The sequence below is a fragment of the Aulostomus chinensis genome, chromosome 6, assembly GCF_037954235.1.
Source record: "Aulostomus chinensis isolate RoL2024-O1b breed Wild chromosome 6, RoL_Achi_v1.0, whole genome shotgun sequence".
NCBI lineage: Eukaryota > Metazoa > Chordata > Actinopteri > Syngnathiformes > Aulostomidae > Aulostomus > Aulostomus chinensis.
The window spans coordinates 30,088,189-30,105,300 of record NC_141325.1 but is presented as its reverse complement, the minus strand read 5'-3'; the positions used below and the strand labels follow the sequence as shown (position 1 = coordinate 30,105,300).

The 17,112-nt window shown below is 48.0% G+C and overlaps 2 protein-coding genes across 8 annotated transcripts; one reads left to right on the top strand and one right to left on the bottom strand.

Annotated features, from left to right (window-relative positions):
• Positions 1 to 40: 40 nt before the first annotated feature.
• On the top strand, positions 41 to 13,085 carry ankle2 (ankyrin repeat and LEM domain containing 2). 6 transcript variants are annotated; one of them, XM_086207487.1, is made up of 14 exons: positions 88 to 123; positions 430 to 500; positions 2,360 to 2,836; positions 3,888 to 4,082; positions 4,711 to 4,895; positions 5,675 to 5,863; positions 6,130 to 6,252; positions 6,560 to 6,623; positions 7,999 to 8,178; positions 8,265 to 8,367; positions 8,722 to 8,915; positions 9,092 to 9,938; positions 10,195 to 10,326; positions 11,394 to 13,085. In XM_086207487.1, exons 3-14 carry the CDS (start codon positions 2,371 to 2,373, stop codon positions 11,602 to 11,604), a joined length of 2,889 nt encoding a protein of 962 aa, XP_086063613.1. In that variant the 5' UTR covers positions 88 to 123; positions 430 to 500; positions 2,360 to 2,370; the 3' UTR covers positions 11,605 to 13,085. The 6 variants fall into 6 exon arrangements, with proteins under 6 accessions (XP_086063612.1, XP_086063613.1, XP_086063614.1 ...); XM_086207488.1 differs by lacking the exon at positions 88 to 123 and adding an exon at positions 131 to 326; XM_086207486.1 differs by lacking the exon at positions 430 to 500 and having other exon boundaries at positions 41 to 123.
• Positions 13,086 to 13,160: 75 nt separating this feature from the next.
• pgam5 (PGAM family member 5, serine/threonine protein phosphatase, mitochondrial) lies at positions 13,161 to 17,057 on the bottom strand. 2 transcript variants are annotated; one of them, XM_086207503.1, is made up of 6 exons: positions 16,381 to 17,057; positions 15,787 to 15,959; positions 15,456 to 15,581; positions 15,223 to 15,311; positions 14,495 to 14,625; positions 13,161 to 13,664 (listed from the first exon to the last, which is right to left on the bottom strand). In XM_086207503.1, the coding sequence occupies exons 1-6, from the start codon at positions 16,602 to 16,604 to the stop codon at positions 13,514 to 13,516; spliced, it is 894 nt and encodes a 297-aa protein (XP_086063629.1). In that variant the 5' UTR covers positions 16,605 to 17,057; the 3' UTR covers positions 13,161 to 13,513. The 2 variants fall into 2 exon arrangements, with proteins under 2 accessions (XP_086063629.1, XP_086063628.1); XM_086207502.1 differs by having other exon boundaries at positions 14,495 to 14,628; positions 16,381 to 17,045.
• Positions 17,058 to 17,112: the final 55 nt, after the last annotated feature.

Here is a 17,112-nt window from a genome sequence, read left to right as displayed (position 1 = left end):
AGCCCGCCGACGTCGTGATTTTATTCAGGCGCTATGCTGGACAGAAACGGGTCCTCGCTCTTTGCATTTTGAAACCATCGCGGTGAGAAGACACCTAGCAACAGTAGCCGGGGAGAGGAGGAGGTGGGCATGGAACAATTGACAATTATTTAAGCAAACGCCGCATCACCTATAGGTTGTGATTATCCGTTTTCACGTCTACCTAAAGGAGAAAAGACATTTTGAACACTACGCTATCAGCAATGGGTCGAATGAGCTTTGTACCTCGCTAAAAGGCTAATGTTAGCATGCGTGTCAAACTCACTCAAGAATTTATAAACTCACGGGTAATGCGGGACATTTTCACGCTCAAGTTTCCCCCCCGCCCCTCATTTAGATACTTGGTTGTTACTTCGATGACAAACTATTTTTGTTTGCTTTTCCCATAAGTTAGTTAACGCTGCGTGCCAGTTAAAAGTTCGCCCGGATAACCGTTCTTTTACCGACATAAATACTATTTGGTGAGTATGAATTGACAGAATTATACCACATATTCCGTTATTTAAAGTGAAATTCGGTTTTGTGTTCAGGAAAAGCGTAGCACACGAATTGTAGAGTATCGTCTCTCTGGTTTCGTCACGTCTGCTGGTGAGGAGCGGGATGCTTCTTTCCAAACTAGCTCACCAAATGGCACAAGAGTTCGGCGGTGGCAGCGCTCCTCAGACTCCTGCCACATCGCGGTGCGGCGTTGGAAACTGCTGTCTCCAGCTTGTGCCTGCTTAAAGACGCCAAATCTTTATTTATATTCATATTCATTTCCTGTAACCTTCAAATCGTCCACTTAAGAAAAAAAAATCCCACAGGTCTAGAACGCAGCATCCGCCCTCCCTTGAAACGGAGCATGCGCAGAACACGTTGTAAACAATGAGACTATTCCAGACCGTCTCCAGCTTTGTGTCTATCCAACACTTTATCGGTGTAAAACTAACAGCGACTTCTTGTAGCTCCGTGTGTTATGCAAACATGTTGCTCGGTGAGCGTAAGTACACGTTTGTTACCGGATGTCATCACCTACACTCTTGATTTTTATCGGCATCCTCTCCCCGAAGACGTACCACATTTGTTACGTTACAGTCTGGAAACCCACCTCGAATGACATACTAGGGCGTGACAGCATGCGAATGAACCGAGCGAGATTATCATAATTTATCAGATTTTTTTTTTTCTAAATCTTGGTCATCTTCATCCAAATTGCATGATTCCCTCTGTGCTAGTCTGCGTTTTCAGCCTCACGCTAGCTGTGCCAGACACACTTCCCGGCTGCTAAAGCTCACTTTTTGTTAGCAGGCTTGCTAGCTAGCACGGCTGCTTCTCCATGTGTACGGCGGTGACAGGCGAGGTGTATGTAGACAGTAACCTTCATCACTGCACCGGGGACTGATAGTTGTGAAACACAACTGCTGGTATGTCAAAGAGATGTTCTGCCAGTAAAGGAAAAGGATTTATTTTAATGGGTAAAATCCGTCGGGGTTGTACTTTACAACGTGTGACTGTTTGTTGCATCATGTAAAAGCATAAGTGGAATTTGTTATTGGCGTTTTCTCGCTCTCACCCTCGTACACAAAGCAGCTCTGAGCTGCTGAGTGAGGAAAGGTTGCTATTTCTGAAGATTATGGTGACGCTACATGAGGGATCCCTCGCTGTTTTAGCTCCCATTTCCTCTTTCCTTCTATAATGTAGCACTCAGTACTTCAACAGTTTTTACATCCCATCTGCAGTTTAAACCAGCTGATTTACATTTTATAGGTAAAGAAGGGTTTACTTCCATCTTTGATGAATGTGCAGATTATTTTCATGAGGAATGGAGAATCATGTGGTCCACCAAATGTCAAAAACTTTTAAAAATGCTCATCACAATTTCTTAAAGCTGATAATAACTTGATGAAATAACTTCTTTTTTCAATCCAACAGTCCAAAACTCAACGACTCTTAATTGTCTGACACAAACGACTAAAGAGCCATCACATCTCATCAGTTAAGACTCTGGAAGCAGCACAAATGAAATGAATAATCGATTAACAAAAGGGTTGGTCATTGGCTGTCTGTCGGTCTTTTGTTACAGGTCTGTCGTAGCCGGAGTCTTACAACTAAGAGCAAAGTCAAATATGTGTAAAATACCCACAATCACCTGCCAGCTTTTCACTTTGGCATCTGTTTTTCATCGGCATTCCCAAGCGATGAAGCTCTATTTTTCGAAGGAATCTGAGGACCTTTATTGTGCATGTTTAGACAGAAAAATACTATGATTGATGTGGGACTGTGGACGGATTATTATTTTTTATTTAGGTGGTTAACAGCTACATATTCTGGTATGTTTTAGGGAGCTGAAGCATGGAGGCGGTTTTAAGCAGGCTGAAGGGGCTGAGTGCTGATGAACTGCGGGAGGAGTTCGCCAGAGCGGATGTGAAGTGCGGCCCCATCACAGCTACCACCCGAGCCATCTTTGAGAGGAAGTTGGCCCGTGTGCTCGCCGGGGCAGAAAGTTGCGCCGCTGATTTGAGTAACAGCTTGTCCGCGGGCATCTCGGCCAGCGTGGCCTCGGCGGCCGACCATGCCAAACCTGTGGCCGCCGCCACGGCTGCAGCGAGCGGCAGCCCCAGTCAGGCCGCCTCTGAAGAGCTGGACTTCGGCTACGGTGTGGGTCTCAACCCGCCAGAGGAAGAGGAGATCTCAAGCAGCTCCGCTCAAGGCAGCAATTCTCAGTTCAAAATGGAAAATCCTTCCAAAATCGCACAAGTTTCCCCAACTTCTTACTACGGAGTGTGTCCGCCTTGGGAGGATGTTTTATCCAGAAATGGTAAGAGGCTCGAAGCTTGTTGTTTTGGGGAGATGATGGCCCCGTGACCAGGATGTTCGACTCATTCGTTAGGGTAAAATGATCTAACAGACACAATCTATAGGCAGCATTCACCTCCAGTCAGTGTTAAGGATACCTCCACCTGGACGTCATCTTCTTGGTGCTGTGTGCCCGTAACGGTTGTCCTGAAAGTGGGTGGGAGAACAATGCGTGGGCCAAGAAAGAGCCCAGTTGTTTTGGGAGTGAATCCCCATGAAGGGTTGGATCCCAAATTCTATACAAATTTAATTTCAATGATTTATTAGCATGACACCTCAAAAGTAGGTGGCAGATTTGGATCAAATCTGGAAGACAGATAAAATTACAGTTGAAGACTGTTCGAGGCCAGGAGCACGATAGCCTGAGCTCTCAGCAGTTTTTCTCTCCTGGGTGGAGGTACGCCTGCTTTCTGGTTTAGTGATGATTCTCTCAAAAATGATTCTTCAAGAAAGACTCAAACGTACAAAAACCACTGAGGCTTTTCTCTACTGGCGCGTGGTGTTTCGACTCCTCACATCCTCCCCGTAGTGTCAGCAGACGGACACGTGACACCTCTGAGCACCGGCCTTGATAGTTGAATTATCAGCCTGCTGCTGAACTTGGACCAGGGTCTGATACAGATTTTCATGTTGCTTCTTTGTTACTTTATGAAATGTTGTGTTCTGTGTTTTCCAGTTTCTGCATCTTTTTCCTGCTTCCTTTGTATTTGATGTCTGTAGTTGTTAAGCTGATGAAAGCATTTGTGTGCTATTTCTTTGATAGTGCAGTGCAGGGCAGCAGCACAACTTGACCTCTCCGGAATAGAGTATTGATTGAAATTCATCTTGCACTCCTCCTAAGATCAATGCTATTAATGGTCATCTGTCGGGGCAGCCTCATTTTGCAGCTGCAGAAGATGTGGAGGCTCATCAAGATGTGATGTTTGAGCTTGAGCACACTGATAAACGAGTAAAGGCACGACATCATGGAGAGAAATTGAAAGTGGAATAACTGTTGGTGCTTTTATCTGCAGAGAGAGCACATGTATACACTGAGAAGAAAGACGCCCTTCAAACTGTAAAGTTGATAAAGGGAGCTCGCTTCAAAGCATTTTCCACCCGCGAGGACGCAGAGAGGTTCGCTAGGGGGATCTATGACTACTTCCCCTCTCCCAACAAGTCAACGCCCTGCGTTTCCCCGGTCAAACCAGGATTGGTCATTAATAAAGGTGAGTAGATGAGTGGGAGTGGGCGTGCACTTTTGCAAAGTTTTAGGTGAAGGTGTCCTTACAATCCTGAGCCTGATAGAAGGTCAGATTTCTCAGCACAACTTAGAAGCGTCAGCTTGAAACTGACCTCGATCGTCTCTGCATTATTGAATTAATACACGAGGCAGCAGCGTTGCACGTTTGACCCCGCAGAGCTGCTGTTTCTACTTGGATGCACTTTTTACCTTAAAAAAAAAAAAAATCTGAAATGCCGGGGATTCAATTGCAGTATCATGATGAGGGAAAAAAGAAAAGTCATTCTACTTTGAATCACATTTAGGTTTTGTTTCCCCCAAACCCTCCAGCCCAAGTAGGAGGCATCCAAATGTATCAGAGTTGTCTTGTATTTTTGAATTCATCATATTCTTTTCATAAATATGACTTTAGTGTGTTTATCCTTAATCCATCCATCACGTAATCACATGATTTCTGATGGCGAGTTACAGCTTTTTTTCAAATTGTTGTCAAAGTCACAGAGAAAAAGTAAAGCGGTGCTGATCGAGTTGCAACTCTGGCCTCGGTGTCACCGGCCCGGAACAGTATTTGTAGTTTTGAGAGCTGTGCCCGTCCTTCACTTTGTTCTCATCAGACAACATGGAGGTTGACACCATTAACCGGGAGCGTGCCAACAGTTTCAAGAGCCCACGCACGCAGGACCTGACAGCCAGACTGAGGAAAGCTGTGGAGAAGGGAGATGAGGCGGCCTTCAGCGAGCTGGTCTGGAGCAACCCGCGCTATCTCATCGGCTCTGGCGATAATCCCACGATTGTTCAGGTGAACCCGTGAAGCGCACTTGTGCTTAGCCTCACGCACCACATTTGAACTTCCCTGAACTTGAAATACATGAAGTGGCAGCATCGCCTGAGCTCGCTGTCGTGGAGCTGTTGGGTTTTCTCAGACTCTGGAAACTCATTCTATTAATAGGCCGTCTGACTTGGAACGCGTTTGTTGATATGTAAACAGCTCTTCCACATCAGTTAGTGACGACCCATGTGAGGCTTGCACAGCTGACCTGCAGTCGGTGGGTGATCCACACGATAAAAAAGAATCTTGTGGCGCCGTTTCCAATGCATTCCCAGAGCGATGTGGAGAGACGGCAGCAGATTTTTGGTGAATGTGTTGAGCTGTGTAGGTGTGGGGAACTGAAAATATCAGATTAAGTCTGTGCCTTAAAAGGATTGGGAGAGAGAAGAACCATGATGCAAACATCTTGATGATCGTTACTGTTGCAAAACCTTTAGGCTTAAAACTTCTTTTTTTTTCAACTACATCTCTTCTCCAGAATTATTTTCCGGACCTGATGGTAATTTTTAGTCTTGATCATTCTTAGTTTTTCAACCTTAGTTGAAAAGCTTCAGTTTTCACTTTGGTCTTTGCTCTGAGTTTTTTGTAATTCAAAGCAAACCTGTAATAAGCCACAGTTTTAAACCTGCAGCTTTGCCACTCCACCATGAATACCAGCAATCGTTTCTGGAGCCATATTTTACTCAATAAAGAGGGCTGTTGATCCCAACGATGGCCTGGTCCCTAATAATCTGTTATTTTGTGTTCAGGAGGGCTGCCGGTATAATGTCATGCATGTGGCAGCCAAGGAGAACCAGGCAGGCATCACTCAGCTGCTGCTGGACATTTTGGAGAACCCGGAGTTCATGCGCCTCATGTACCCAGATGACCAGGAAGTGATGCTGCAGAAACGCATCCACTACATCGTAGATCTGTACCTCAACACTCCAGATAAGGCGGTGAGTAGCTTCCCTGTAGCAGCTAAACAAGGATTCAAGGATCTGAATCGTCATGCCACTCACATTTCCATGTTCGTGGTCCAAAAATTAGAACTCAGGTCCCGGGAAAGCAAGAGATAGAATGATAATAGTAATAAAGATAGAGTAAGAACAGAACAGGTCTTTAAGTGTCTCAAACAAGGTCAGACTCTTACACACAATTTATGTTACATGGCAGTGTGTATGTGTCTTTCTCTCCCTGCCCCCCCCCCCCCCCTCCATCCCAGGGCTTTGAAACACCACTCCACTTTGCCTGCAAGTTCGGGTGTCCAGAGGTGGTCAACGTGCTGTGCTCACATCCTGACACCGATAAGAGCCGCAAGAACAAGGATGGCCTGAAGCCCTGTGATGTGAGTCCATGTGTGACCCCTGGAACCTGCGTACACACACAGATGGAAGGAAGCAGCCAGGAGGTCGCTGGACCCCAGAGACCTCCTGGCTGTTGTGTTCAATGGAGGGGCCAAAGCCCTCACTTGTATTTGAAAGCAGTGACCTTTTAGCTTGCTTTTTATATCTTTTGGCCACAATAACCTGTTGCACATTGACAGCTAAACTTAGACAAGCATGAGCAGAGTCCTTCCCCTGCTAATCCAGCAACAGTTGGATGGTGTCAGCTGTTCATACATCACCAATTCACCCTTTTTTTCCTTTCCACAGCTGATTTGTAGCAGAAAAAATAAAACCCAAGAAGTGAAGCAAAAGATTACTGACTACTTGGAGGGTAAGGACATAAACTTTTTAAAAATATGAAATGTTCATGTTGCTGAGAGAGCCACACGTTGCACTCTTGTTGAATAGAAGCAGTGTTTTATCAGATATTTTGAATTACGCCTGGGCCTCGCCACTCATTTTGTATCGGTCCTTTGTGGCCGACGGGTTCACGTCATCATAAAAAACGCACAGACTATTTAGGAAGGTCACTTATTGTCCATTGTCCCAAGAACCTGACACCAAGGTAGTGACCCTTGACCCCTCCGTGCTGCATGAGACCCCCACTAGTTAGCTCAGCACAATGAATGGTAGTGGGTGGGAAGTGTTAGCATACCTTCATCAAAAGTCACCAAATAGACTTTTTTCCAACGCGGTCCTTCCTGTTAATGTTACAATGAGGGTTTTGCTTAACATTCATTCTGAAATAAAAAATCTAAAATGAGAAGGTTGTAGTGGTAGAATCAGACACGTAGCCGGAACTACTTTCCTGACTGGGCGCAGTGATTTGACGCAGCACCTCCAAAGCTCCACTGGAACTTGGGTCAACAGAACCAAACGTTTGTTGAGGACTAGAAGAGCGACTGCTGCTACTGATGATGAGGAGGAGGATTCCTGCTGGACACACCAGCATCCTGGACCTGAGCTAGCTGATGCTAACACTTCCCACCCACCACCAGTTATTGAGCTAAGCTAACTAGCCTGGACCTGAGCTAGCTGATGCTAACACTTCCACCCACTACCAGTTATTGAGCTAAGCTAACTAGCCTGGACCTGAGCTAGCTGATGCTAACACTTCCCACCCACCACCAGTTATTGAGCTAAGCTAACTAGCCTGGACCTGAGCTAGCTGATGCTAACACTTCCACCCACTACCAGTTATTGAGCTAAGCTAACTAGCCTGGACCTGAGCTAGCTGATGCTAACACTTCCAACCACTAGCCGTGGGAACAGTGGACAATAAGTAAACTTCTCAAATGGTAGGCGGGCCGCCCCCCCCCCCCCCCCCCCATCAAAAAATTCATGGAATTTTAAAATATAATTTTTCAATCCAGAATTTTGATAAGGTAATGGAAAGTTGGACAGAGAGCTGAGAAGAATCTACATTTCTTAATCTTAATTCACTAGAATTCATGTTTATTTTGTGTTCAACCACATATTTTGCGGTCATTTTGTCATGGATTTGATTTATTCTTGTTGTACCTTAACTTGTTTCAGAAAATAAGTCATAAAAATGTGCTTCTAAAGTGTGGAGTGAATTGTGTATCTGAATTATTACGGATCGTTTTGTGTTGGTTCAATGTTCCTAAGGTGTGTGATGACAGAAGTTGTTCTTTGTAGTTCTGTGAGTGTTTCATGTTGACTTTAAACTCTCGGTTTTGTCACAGACCGCTGCTACATCCCCTTGCTGAGGGCAACTGACAACACGTCTCAGCCCATCATCGGTTCTCCGTGGTCGCCTGAAGCCTCAGAAAGTCTCTCGCTGATCCATCGTCACACCAGAAGCCCCATGGATCCGCTGATGACAGTCACGGCCTTCGCTGGCCCGCTGAGTCCCTCTAAAGCAAGTTCCTTACCTGTTTTGCTCAGCTCCACTTCATCTGCCAGAGGGAAGCATTTGTAGTATTTAAAACTTCTGATCCTCTGTAGGCAGATGACTTTCGCCGCTCTTGGAAGACGCCGCCCAGAGATCGAGCGGAGTATTTCCATCGTATCCTGAAGTCTGACCCCGACCGTGGGGCTGAGAGGGTTGGCAGGCAAGACCAGACTAGAAAAGTTACTTTAGCTTTGACCTCGAACAGCTCGAGTTCATTGGCTGAGATGTTTAGCCACGAATGAGCTTATTGCTTTTGATGGTGATGCAGAAAGAGAGAGAGTGGATGGAATGATTACTGCAAACGTAGGAGAATGATGTTATGGTGCCGGGCCAGGCTCTACACCTCGGTTCTTACCTGGGCCATCCTTAGTTGATTGTACAGCTTTTATTCTCTGACATGAAGACAAAATTACCGTGAAACTAAATTTACGTAATTTTTACTCAGTAATTGAAGAGCATTTTATTTTCGACTGATAATGGCAGATGTTTGGTTGATTGTGTGGTGTCTCTCCAGGGACCTGGCTCACGAGAGGGGTCACCCCTGGGCTGAGTACTGGGACTTCCTCGACAGTTTCGTAGATCTGTCGTCAGCCGAAGGGCTTCGCAAGCTGGAGGAGCACCTGAGCAAGAGGGACTTCAGCCCACGGTGGGCTCATGAAGAGGCTGGGGAAAACGAGACCAGCAACCGATTCAGAACTCCCTCTCCAGGTACCCTCACCTGCTCCAGCTCATCCTGCCATAGTTGTGCTGTAAACACTGGGTCCTTCTCAGCTACAGGTGTTGTCTTAGTCAGGAACTGAAACTGATTTTACAACAAAATGTCCTCCAGTGACAAATAAGAGGATAAAATGACACCAGTTACAAGTTATTGTTCCTGTTTGCAGGCAAACCCAAGAAGTTCTGCAACTCCATCTCTGTTGGCGCTTTCTTGGACGAGGGCGACGACATCAGCCTGGAGCAGATAAAGAACCGTCAGAACGCAGCTCTCACCAGCATCACCTCCTCTGCTGCATCCAAGGAGGTCCTGGGAGCAGTGGGTGGCCGTGAGTTCCGCATCTTGCCGATGGCACTGCACCACCGCGGAGCCAATTTGATTGAGATGGCGGCCGAGCAGGACCTTCTGTGCTGCTGTGACGATGGCCTCCTGTCCCCCGGCGTTGTCTGTAAAAACGGAGTATGCTCGTCCTCGAGAGATAGGACTCACAACGGAGACAAAGTGTCTCCTCGCACCTCGCCATCCTCCTCCTGCCTGCTGTCGCCCATCTCCAACCTCATGGTGGAGTTTGAGCGCATGTCGTTGCAGGAGTCGCTGGACAGCCCCGCCAGCTGCAGGGAGAGGAGGAGCAGTGGTGGGAGCCGGCACAGGGAGCTCCGGGACTCAGACCTGAGCTCCGGGCTGAGCCGCCTGGCTTTTGGTCAGAGCAGCCAGGATGGCGAGGTCATGGAGGGGCTGGGCTGGAGAACAGAGGAGGGGGGGGCAGAGGAGAGGCGCAGCAGCGGCAGCTCGGAGGAGTTCTTTGAAGCAGAGGAGAGCCTGGAGATGCTGGGCAGGACTAGGGGGTCGTTTTCAGGGGGGCGCAACTACTGCGCCAGGTCCAAATCATGGGACCATGGTGGAAGGGACCTGAGCAGCTCAGGATCATCAGGGTCCTCCTATAAATCCTTAGATAACTCCCATGAGTTCCTACCCAGGACCCCACCGCACACTAGGAAAGGACTTTTCATCGATGGGTGAGTCCTGCTGGTTTTGCTGCAGAGCATCACTGGGTCCTAGAAGGGGGTGGAGCTTAATGGTCGTTTCTTAGAAGACCCCTGAGATCATGGTTGACCTTGTAAAGTCTGTTGAAGCAGGTGTAGCCTCGTCTTCCTCTAGTCGTGTAACTAGCAGTGGTGATGATGATTGTAACAGGAAATGTGACCTAACCGATGATGGTGATGATGATGACGATGATGACATGCCAGTGTGACGTCTTTCATGCTGTCGCAGGGAATCTCCGACCAAGTTGGACAGAGAGGTCTTGTCAGCAATTGAAGACATCGACATCGATCCACTAAAGTATCCCAGCATTCAGAAGTGGAAGAGCACAGTGAAGTCCTACTCTGCCTCAGACATGCAGAGGTCAGTGAGACGGCGCTTTTGCTCTCTGTGGCCTGTTGAATGGCATTCAAGGGAAAACTGGTTATCAGTGATTATCGCAGGGGAAACATTTAAAAATACATGCTGGACGGTGTTGTCTTGTGAGCGTATCAACATTTAAGTGTGGTGATGTCAGGATGAGGTGTGTTTGTAGTCCAACAGGAAGTGGTCATCTCCTGGCTCCTCCCCCAGCAGCCAATAGGATCGCTCCATGTGATTGTGGTGATTGAATCAGTAAATCAGCTGAACAAAAGTTGATGATCTTCCAGGTTCAGTTCATCAGGATCATCTTCACTTATGAACCCTCTGATGATGCTGGAAGCCTGGATGCTACGGTTAGCAGTGCTAAGCTAACGGTAGCCTGTGAAGGAGCTACACCAGGGTCACATGACTTCAACATCACCACAGCTCACTGCTTTTCTCTTATTTTGGTGTGATTTAATATCAGCAACAAACTCTGAAGTCTTGTGCAGTAACTGGCCCAGGTGTGGTATTTATACACCTGTTTTTTATGGTATGAAAGTCAACATTCTCATGTCTGCAGCTCAGACGTGAATCCAGACATGCTTGTTTGCTCAGTCGTGGTCAACATTGCTTATTTGTGGCCCGTCCATCTTCACCTGTCTGTTGATGTCTTGAAACGTGATAACCTCAACAAGCTGCCAGTTCATCGCTCATGATAACCCTTGAACTCACGACATCATGGTTCGTTCTAGCGAACACAGAATGCTCTCTCCTCTAAATATGGAAAGGAAGAATCATCGGCTCTCTTGGTTCCAGGCTTTTCTGGAAGGGTTTTTCTGCTAAAATGAACTTGGAGCTGCACTCTGACTTAAAGGCAGAGCAGCCTTTTGATGAAGGGGATTTACTTCATGAACAAAATACGACATAAAAGTAGAAACTTGCAGCTTCTCACAGAAGCTCGACATGAAACTGGCAGTTGTTTACTCAGAAGGGAACAGTAAGCAGCAGCTCCAGTGAAAGTTGGCCTCTATTTGAACCAAGGATCAGGTGTAAATGTAGCCACTGACTGTTTGATGTGTGTCCAGCTGGCCGAGCCCTGCGGTGGTGAAACCACGACTCAGGATGCAGCCCCAGACCCCCGGCTCCCCGGTCAGCAGCCTGATGTCTCCGCCTGGCCGCTTCAGCCCCGCCCGGCACGCCGCCTCGCCAGACTTCAGCCCCAGCCGTTACAGCCCTGCCAATGCTAGCTACATCCAGCGCATCCTCCTCAAGCACTTGAACGAGCCGCTGCTCTAACTGCCCCCTCCCACCACAGCGGCCATACCCCCCCCACCCCCACCCCAAGCCAGCTGCATCAGGGTGGCTCCACAGACACCACATACCTAACTGAAATATGCACAAGTGTGAGGAAGATTAATGGCGTACGGTACTCCTCCTCCTCCTCTGTAGTACTGGAATCCCATCATGTCAGCTTACATACAATCTAGACTAAATGGTAAAAAAGGAACCTCAATGATGTGTGTGTGTACTGCGTGGGTGTGTGTACTGAGTGTGTGTGTGTGTGTACTGCGTGGGTGGGTGTACTACGTGGGTGCGTGTACTGCGTGGGTGCGGACCACGTTGATCTGCGGTAACGTTATTTGTGACAAGTGTGACGCACCTGTATCATAGACTGAGTCAACTCTTTTGGATATTGTGAATACAAGCCGCACTCCCCAAAGTAGTCAGTCACTAAAATGCTAGTGTGGAGTCCTCAGCAGGGCTCCGCCACTAAAGATGTTCTTAAAAAGTAAAATGTCAATATTTTAAAACTTTTTTGTATGTTGGTCAGTAGCACAAAAAAAAGAAGAGTTTTATTAAACGACTGCCATTTCCTATGTTTTCCTCAGTTCAGGAATTGCCTTAATTTTCTGAAGTGATGGACCAGTTCTGTCAGTTTGAACACACACACTCTCTAGCTCATACGTGAAGTATTTGGCTAACTACTGACTGCGTCGGTCTCACGTAGTTCCAGCAAACATGGGGTTAAGGCTGAGCTCTTCCATGCTTTTTGTTCCTCTGTCAGCGGACACATCCTCCAGCTTTGCCCGGTGGTTCCTGGACATGTCTTGACTTTTCCTTTCTGCCACTTTTGGCGGCTTTAGTGCAGTTTAATTTCTCTCAGAAACGTCTCGACCACGCCCATCTCCCACTGTATGAATGACAGCACATCCATCAGTGTAGTGAAATTAAATGTCTTCTTTTTTTGTACTTGAACCTGAAAGCCACCTTTACTATGAAGTGACCACTAGGTGGCAGAAAGAAGCCTGATAGCTTTCTGAAAACAGATTCAGCTTCCCTAAAGGAAAAGCGCCTGGATGGTCATTGTCTTCCCCAAAGAGATCCTGGTGGAGTCCACATCAACTGGGGACAAGTTCACTGCTGTATCCAGGATTTATTCAAAGACAGCCAATCATTTAAATATTCAGATTGCCACTCTTTGATTAAGACAAGTGTTCTGAATGTATTTGTGTGTGTGTGTGAGAGAGAACTCAATCCTCCAGGAGAGCACAAACCACTTCGAGAAGATTGTACCGTCATCCTTGTGCTCTCAGGTGACAACAGATCTAATTCTGCTCTCTGAATGTTTCCCAATGTGGAACTTTTGCAAAAATGCACCTAAAAAACTTAAAACATGCTTCTTGTGCTTTCAGCATTCTGTGCTTTATGAATCAACGTTCATAGTGAATTCTTTCTGTACATTTCATTTTGCTTTCAACTAATCAATAAAACATCACTCCTACTTTACTGTGTGTGTGTGTGTGTGTGAGAGAGAGAGTGGGCTCAGGAAATGTGACAAACTTTGGAATTGTTAAATTGTATTTACTTTGACTGCAGCACACGACACAATCTTCACTCTGACGTGTCAACTCTCACATTTACAACAGCTTTACAAATCCAACTTTTTGGTTAAAAAAATTAGTCTTTGAGTAAAAAAACCTCCGGTACATTCAAGACGAGTCGCCATGCAGCTGTTCTGCTGGCGTTCTATGGCACGGACGCGACGGCGCCACCACAGACTCTGGACGTGATGGTGCTTCAGTTGCAAAATACGAATTTCAAAAGGAATTTTCAAGACACTTAAGGAGAAAACTGAGCTTCGACCTCGGCCACAGAGCCGCCCATCCACTGGCCATCCGACTTGAGTCCCAGAGTCATGTAGCCATCAGGTCCGGGTTAGTTTGTCCGGGGGCATGAATCCCGCGTCTCCCAGTGTCCTGAGGGCCACCCTGCCACTGGGCCGGATGGTGAGCCACGTGATGCTGCCATTGTTCAAGCCCATACGTAACCAGCCCTCTGGAGGGAACTGCAGAGCCCTGAGAGGAGAGGATGAGAATGAGTATTCAGTTCTTCCCCATCTCCTCGGGGCCAGACTGAAGGAGAGAGCCCCCTCTCTGCAGTAGGGCCCCGAGATCCGTAAGAGAACCAAACGTTTGTTGAGGACTAGAAGGGCGACTGCTGCTACCGATCATGAGGAGGAGGAGGATTCCTGCTGGACACACACTGGACCTGAGCTAGCTGATGCTAACACTTCCCACCCACTACCAGTTATTGAGCTAAGCTAACTAGCCTGGGTCTTAGTCAACTGCTCTCTGGCTCTGAGGATTACAGCAATGGACCTGAACACCTGACAAAGGCACTCTAATGAGCTAAAAGTCATTTAGCTTCCTGTCGCCAGTTCACTTGCACTAAAAAAAAAAATTCTCCTTCAGAAGAACTGTGGGAAAAAGTTTGACAGCTTCCCGTCGGAGTCTTATTCCACTTCCTGGTTCTTTAAGTTAACGTGAAGTTCCAGCTAGGAGATGGTTACTTTAGCTTAGCTTAGTTTAGCAGAATACTTAAGTCCAACAGTAAATTAATCTGCTCAAAAGCTCCTGGAAACATACATTGTACGTGTGTGTGTGTGTGTGTGTGTGTGTGAGAGCTGGACTACTGTATGTGGCTGCAATCTTGGAAGACGCCCAATCAAACTCTCAGAAAAACAAATACTTTCTTTAGCAGCACAGTGACACAAGCCAAAGTAACCTTATGCAAATTTGCATGATTACAAATTGGAACAATGATGAGCACAAGAAGCCACTAAGTCATCAGCAAAGAGGCCTGAGCTGCAGCCTGGACTGATGGTGAACCAGCCGGCAACACAAACCTGCAGACAAAATAGCGGATGACATTGGCATGACACACGATGATCTCATAGCTGTCCTCCTTCTGCTTGGGGTCAGCCCGGTGGATGTAGCGGCGGAAGGCTGCTTCAATACGAGCTCCGTCTTCGTGGTACTGCTGGAGGACGGTAGAGAGATTGAAAGCCACCGTGACAGATGACGATGGGGGGTCAGGTTGGGCCCCCCCCCCCCCGACGGTACAGTCAATACATGATGCTGGTGAACACTGCAGGGACTGTAGGAAGAGTTGGCTCCCAAGTAGGAGACATGTTGAAATCAGCTGTTTACAGCAGGGGCCCCCAAACAGCATTAGCTTGTGGCCGGGGACCCCCTTTGCACAATAAATGCCGCAAACCGCCAGGTCTACACACGACTTCATGAACGATGTTTTGACTGGCAGGCAATCAGGAAGATGAGCATGCAAATGACATCTCCAGACTATAATAAATGATATTTTATAATGACGGTTTTAAAAAATAATTCTCTTCTTTTTTATGGTGGCCTCCTGGTGGCCACCGCCCCCTCTTTGAAAACCACTGGTTTATAGAACCACCGTCAACAGGAGCGGCACTCTTCCTGCAGCCCGGTCCTGAGCAGCGCCGGGATGTACTGAGAGACAGGACGTTAGCGCAGACAGGTGGGCAGCAGAGGGCTCCCTCCCCAGCTACAGAGATGAAAATACAGGAACTGAAGTCAGAGCGGCCTCTCTCACCACAGCGTCGGGCTTCCAGTGAGTGACCGGGGGGACCGGCTCGATGGGCGCGCCCTCCCGGAGGAGGTCGCAGCTCACCAGCTCCACTCCTGCTGGAACAAAGTGAGTTGTGTGATGTTCTGGGATTTGACACCAGTTGTGATTGCGTTGCTTCGTCGGGAATGAGGGTCGCTGCTGGTGCAGGGACCGTCTGTCCGACAGAAACTCAAAGCACTGAAGCATCTCTCCTCTACCTGGAAGGTGTTTGCTGATGATGTGCGCCGTCTCCGTGGCCCGGGCCATGCTGGAGTGGATCAGGACATCGTACTTCAGACCCAGCGCCGCCAACCGGTGGCCCGTCAACTCAGCCTGCTCCCGACCTGGAAGAGACCAAGAGAGGTGATGTAACTCATCAGATACACGACAAGTTTATTCTGACACACACACACACACTCAGACTAACTGGTGTCTGTGACACACACACACACACACTTTCTCCAGGGTGATTGCTGTGTACTTGTTGCTGACATCCTGTGCTAGGTTCGTGTTGTGTTCAGGGCCCGTGTGACCCAGGTCGGAGCAGACCTAGCGGGGTGAGGATCCGCTCTCTGTCGCTGGTGCCGCTCAGGTTGTACTGGGAGTGTCTGATGAGGAGGATGTTGCGTGTCGCTTTGGGTTTGCCGTTGTCCTGCTCTGAGGCGGGGTCCTCCGTCACACTCTCCTTCTTCTTTCCGTTGAAGAGTGCAGACGGGTCCCTCCTAGACAGAGTTAAGACGCAGGGGTGGTGGATTACTGGCTTTGTCTCCTGTGGTTAACGTGAGGCAGGAAAAACTGGGTTAACACAAGCAGGCAATGAGAGCTGCACGCTTGTTGAACATTTCAGACTTGTCGGATCTTCAGTGGGTCAAACAAATTAGAATGCAAGAAGCTGTCAACAATACCCAGGATTATCTCAGTCTGGCCTCCACGAACGAGGATCTCATGTCCTCGTGACCCGACACCGGTAGCCAGTGTCAGTCTGAAGTCTCTCACGTAGTTATTAATTAAATATACAGATTTAATGTATTTGAACTAACGTAAAAGCAACAATACAAGGACAGTGTGACGTCAGTCCCCTCTGAAGCTTCATATCAGGAGAAGCTGTTTTCCTGTAATCGCACTTCTTAGAAAAGCTCCTACTTATCCCAGTTGGAGTCCCAGGAGAGTCCGGTCGGAGCCGGTGTGTGGCTCGCTGGAGTCCAGGCGGGTTGCGCCGCTTTCAGAACAGCGAATCTCGGTGAATCCCGCCCGGTCGCCTCTCCGCCGAGGGACCTGCGGGAGTCGGCGGCGGCAGCCGCGAGTACGAGAGCGGCGGAGCCTCCGGCGAACCCACAAATAAGTTTCAGGGTTTTTCGGTACGACATGACGGCTGCGAAGCCCCCGGTGTGACGTTAGCTCTCTGATGCTACCGGGTGAACCTGTGCCGTTAACGACGAGTCCCGCTCTGCTCACACCGGGTTTGATACGTATCTTTGAGTTGGTTCCGATTCAAGAGAAGGAGATAAAAGAAGCTTCCTGCGAGGTGAACGACCCGGGAGCTGCTAGCTGCTGGTCGGACACTAAAAATACAGTCGGCACAAGAGATGGAAGGCTAATCTATGCAGCCTCCTACAAACACTACGGTGAGCCGCTCGGGCCAAAACAGGTGCTTTCGCGTCCATTTTAAAATCCCGCCACTTGAGGGCGCCCGAACCCACGAAGCAGCAGTAGAACAATGCGGGAGGCGGCGGTGGAGCCCGTTCAGCCCAGGAAAAAAACTCCTGTATTCACGCACAGCCGGGCTGAAGAGCAGTCACGCAATTAATACACAAGAACCCACTACGCCCCGACTCGTGCAACTTCCGGTCATGTATTTGGGCGTAACAGACAGGA

Excerpts from the sequence above, each read along its gene's own strand:
- ankle2 (XM_086207486.1), top strand. The coding sequence starts at position 2,371 with ATGGAGGCGGTTTTAAGCAGGCTGAAGGGGCTGAGTGCTGATGAACTG. Across the intron at positions 6,253-6,559 it reads ATGGCCTGAAGCCCTGTGAT|CTGATTTGTAGCAGAAAAAA; the intron begins GTGAGTCCATGT and ends TCCTTTCCACAG. Across the intron at positions 8,368-8,721 it reads GGGGCTGAGAGGGTTGGCAG|GGACCTGGCTCACGAGAGGG; the intron begins GCAAGACCAGAC and ends GTGTCTCTCCAG.
- pgam5 (XM_086207502.1), bottom strand. The coding sequence starts at position 16,604 with ATGTCGTACCGAAAAACCCTGAAACTTATTTGTGGGTTCGCCGGAGGC. Across the intron at positions 15,312-15,455 it reads CATCAGCAAACACCTTCCAG|GAGTGGAGCTGGTGAGCTGC; the intron begins GTAGAGGAGAGA and ends TTGTTCCAGCAG. Across the intron at positions 13,665-14,494 it reads ATCCGCTATTTTGTCTGCAG|GGCTCTGCAGTTCCCTCCAG; the intron begins GTTTGTGTTGCC and ends CTCTCCTCTCAG.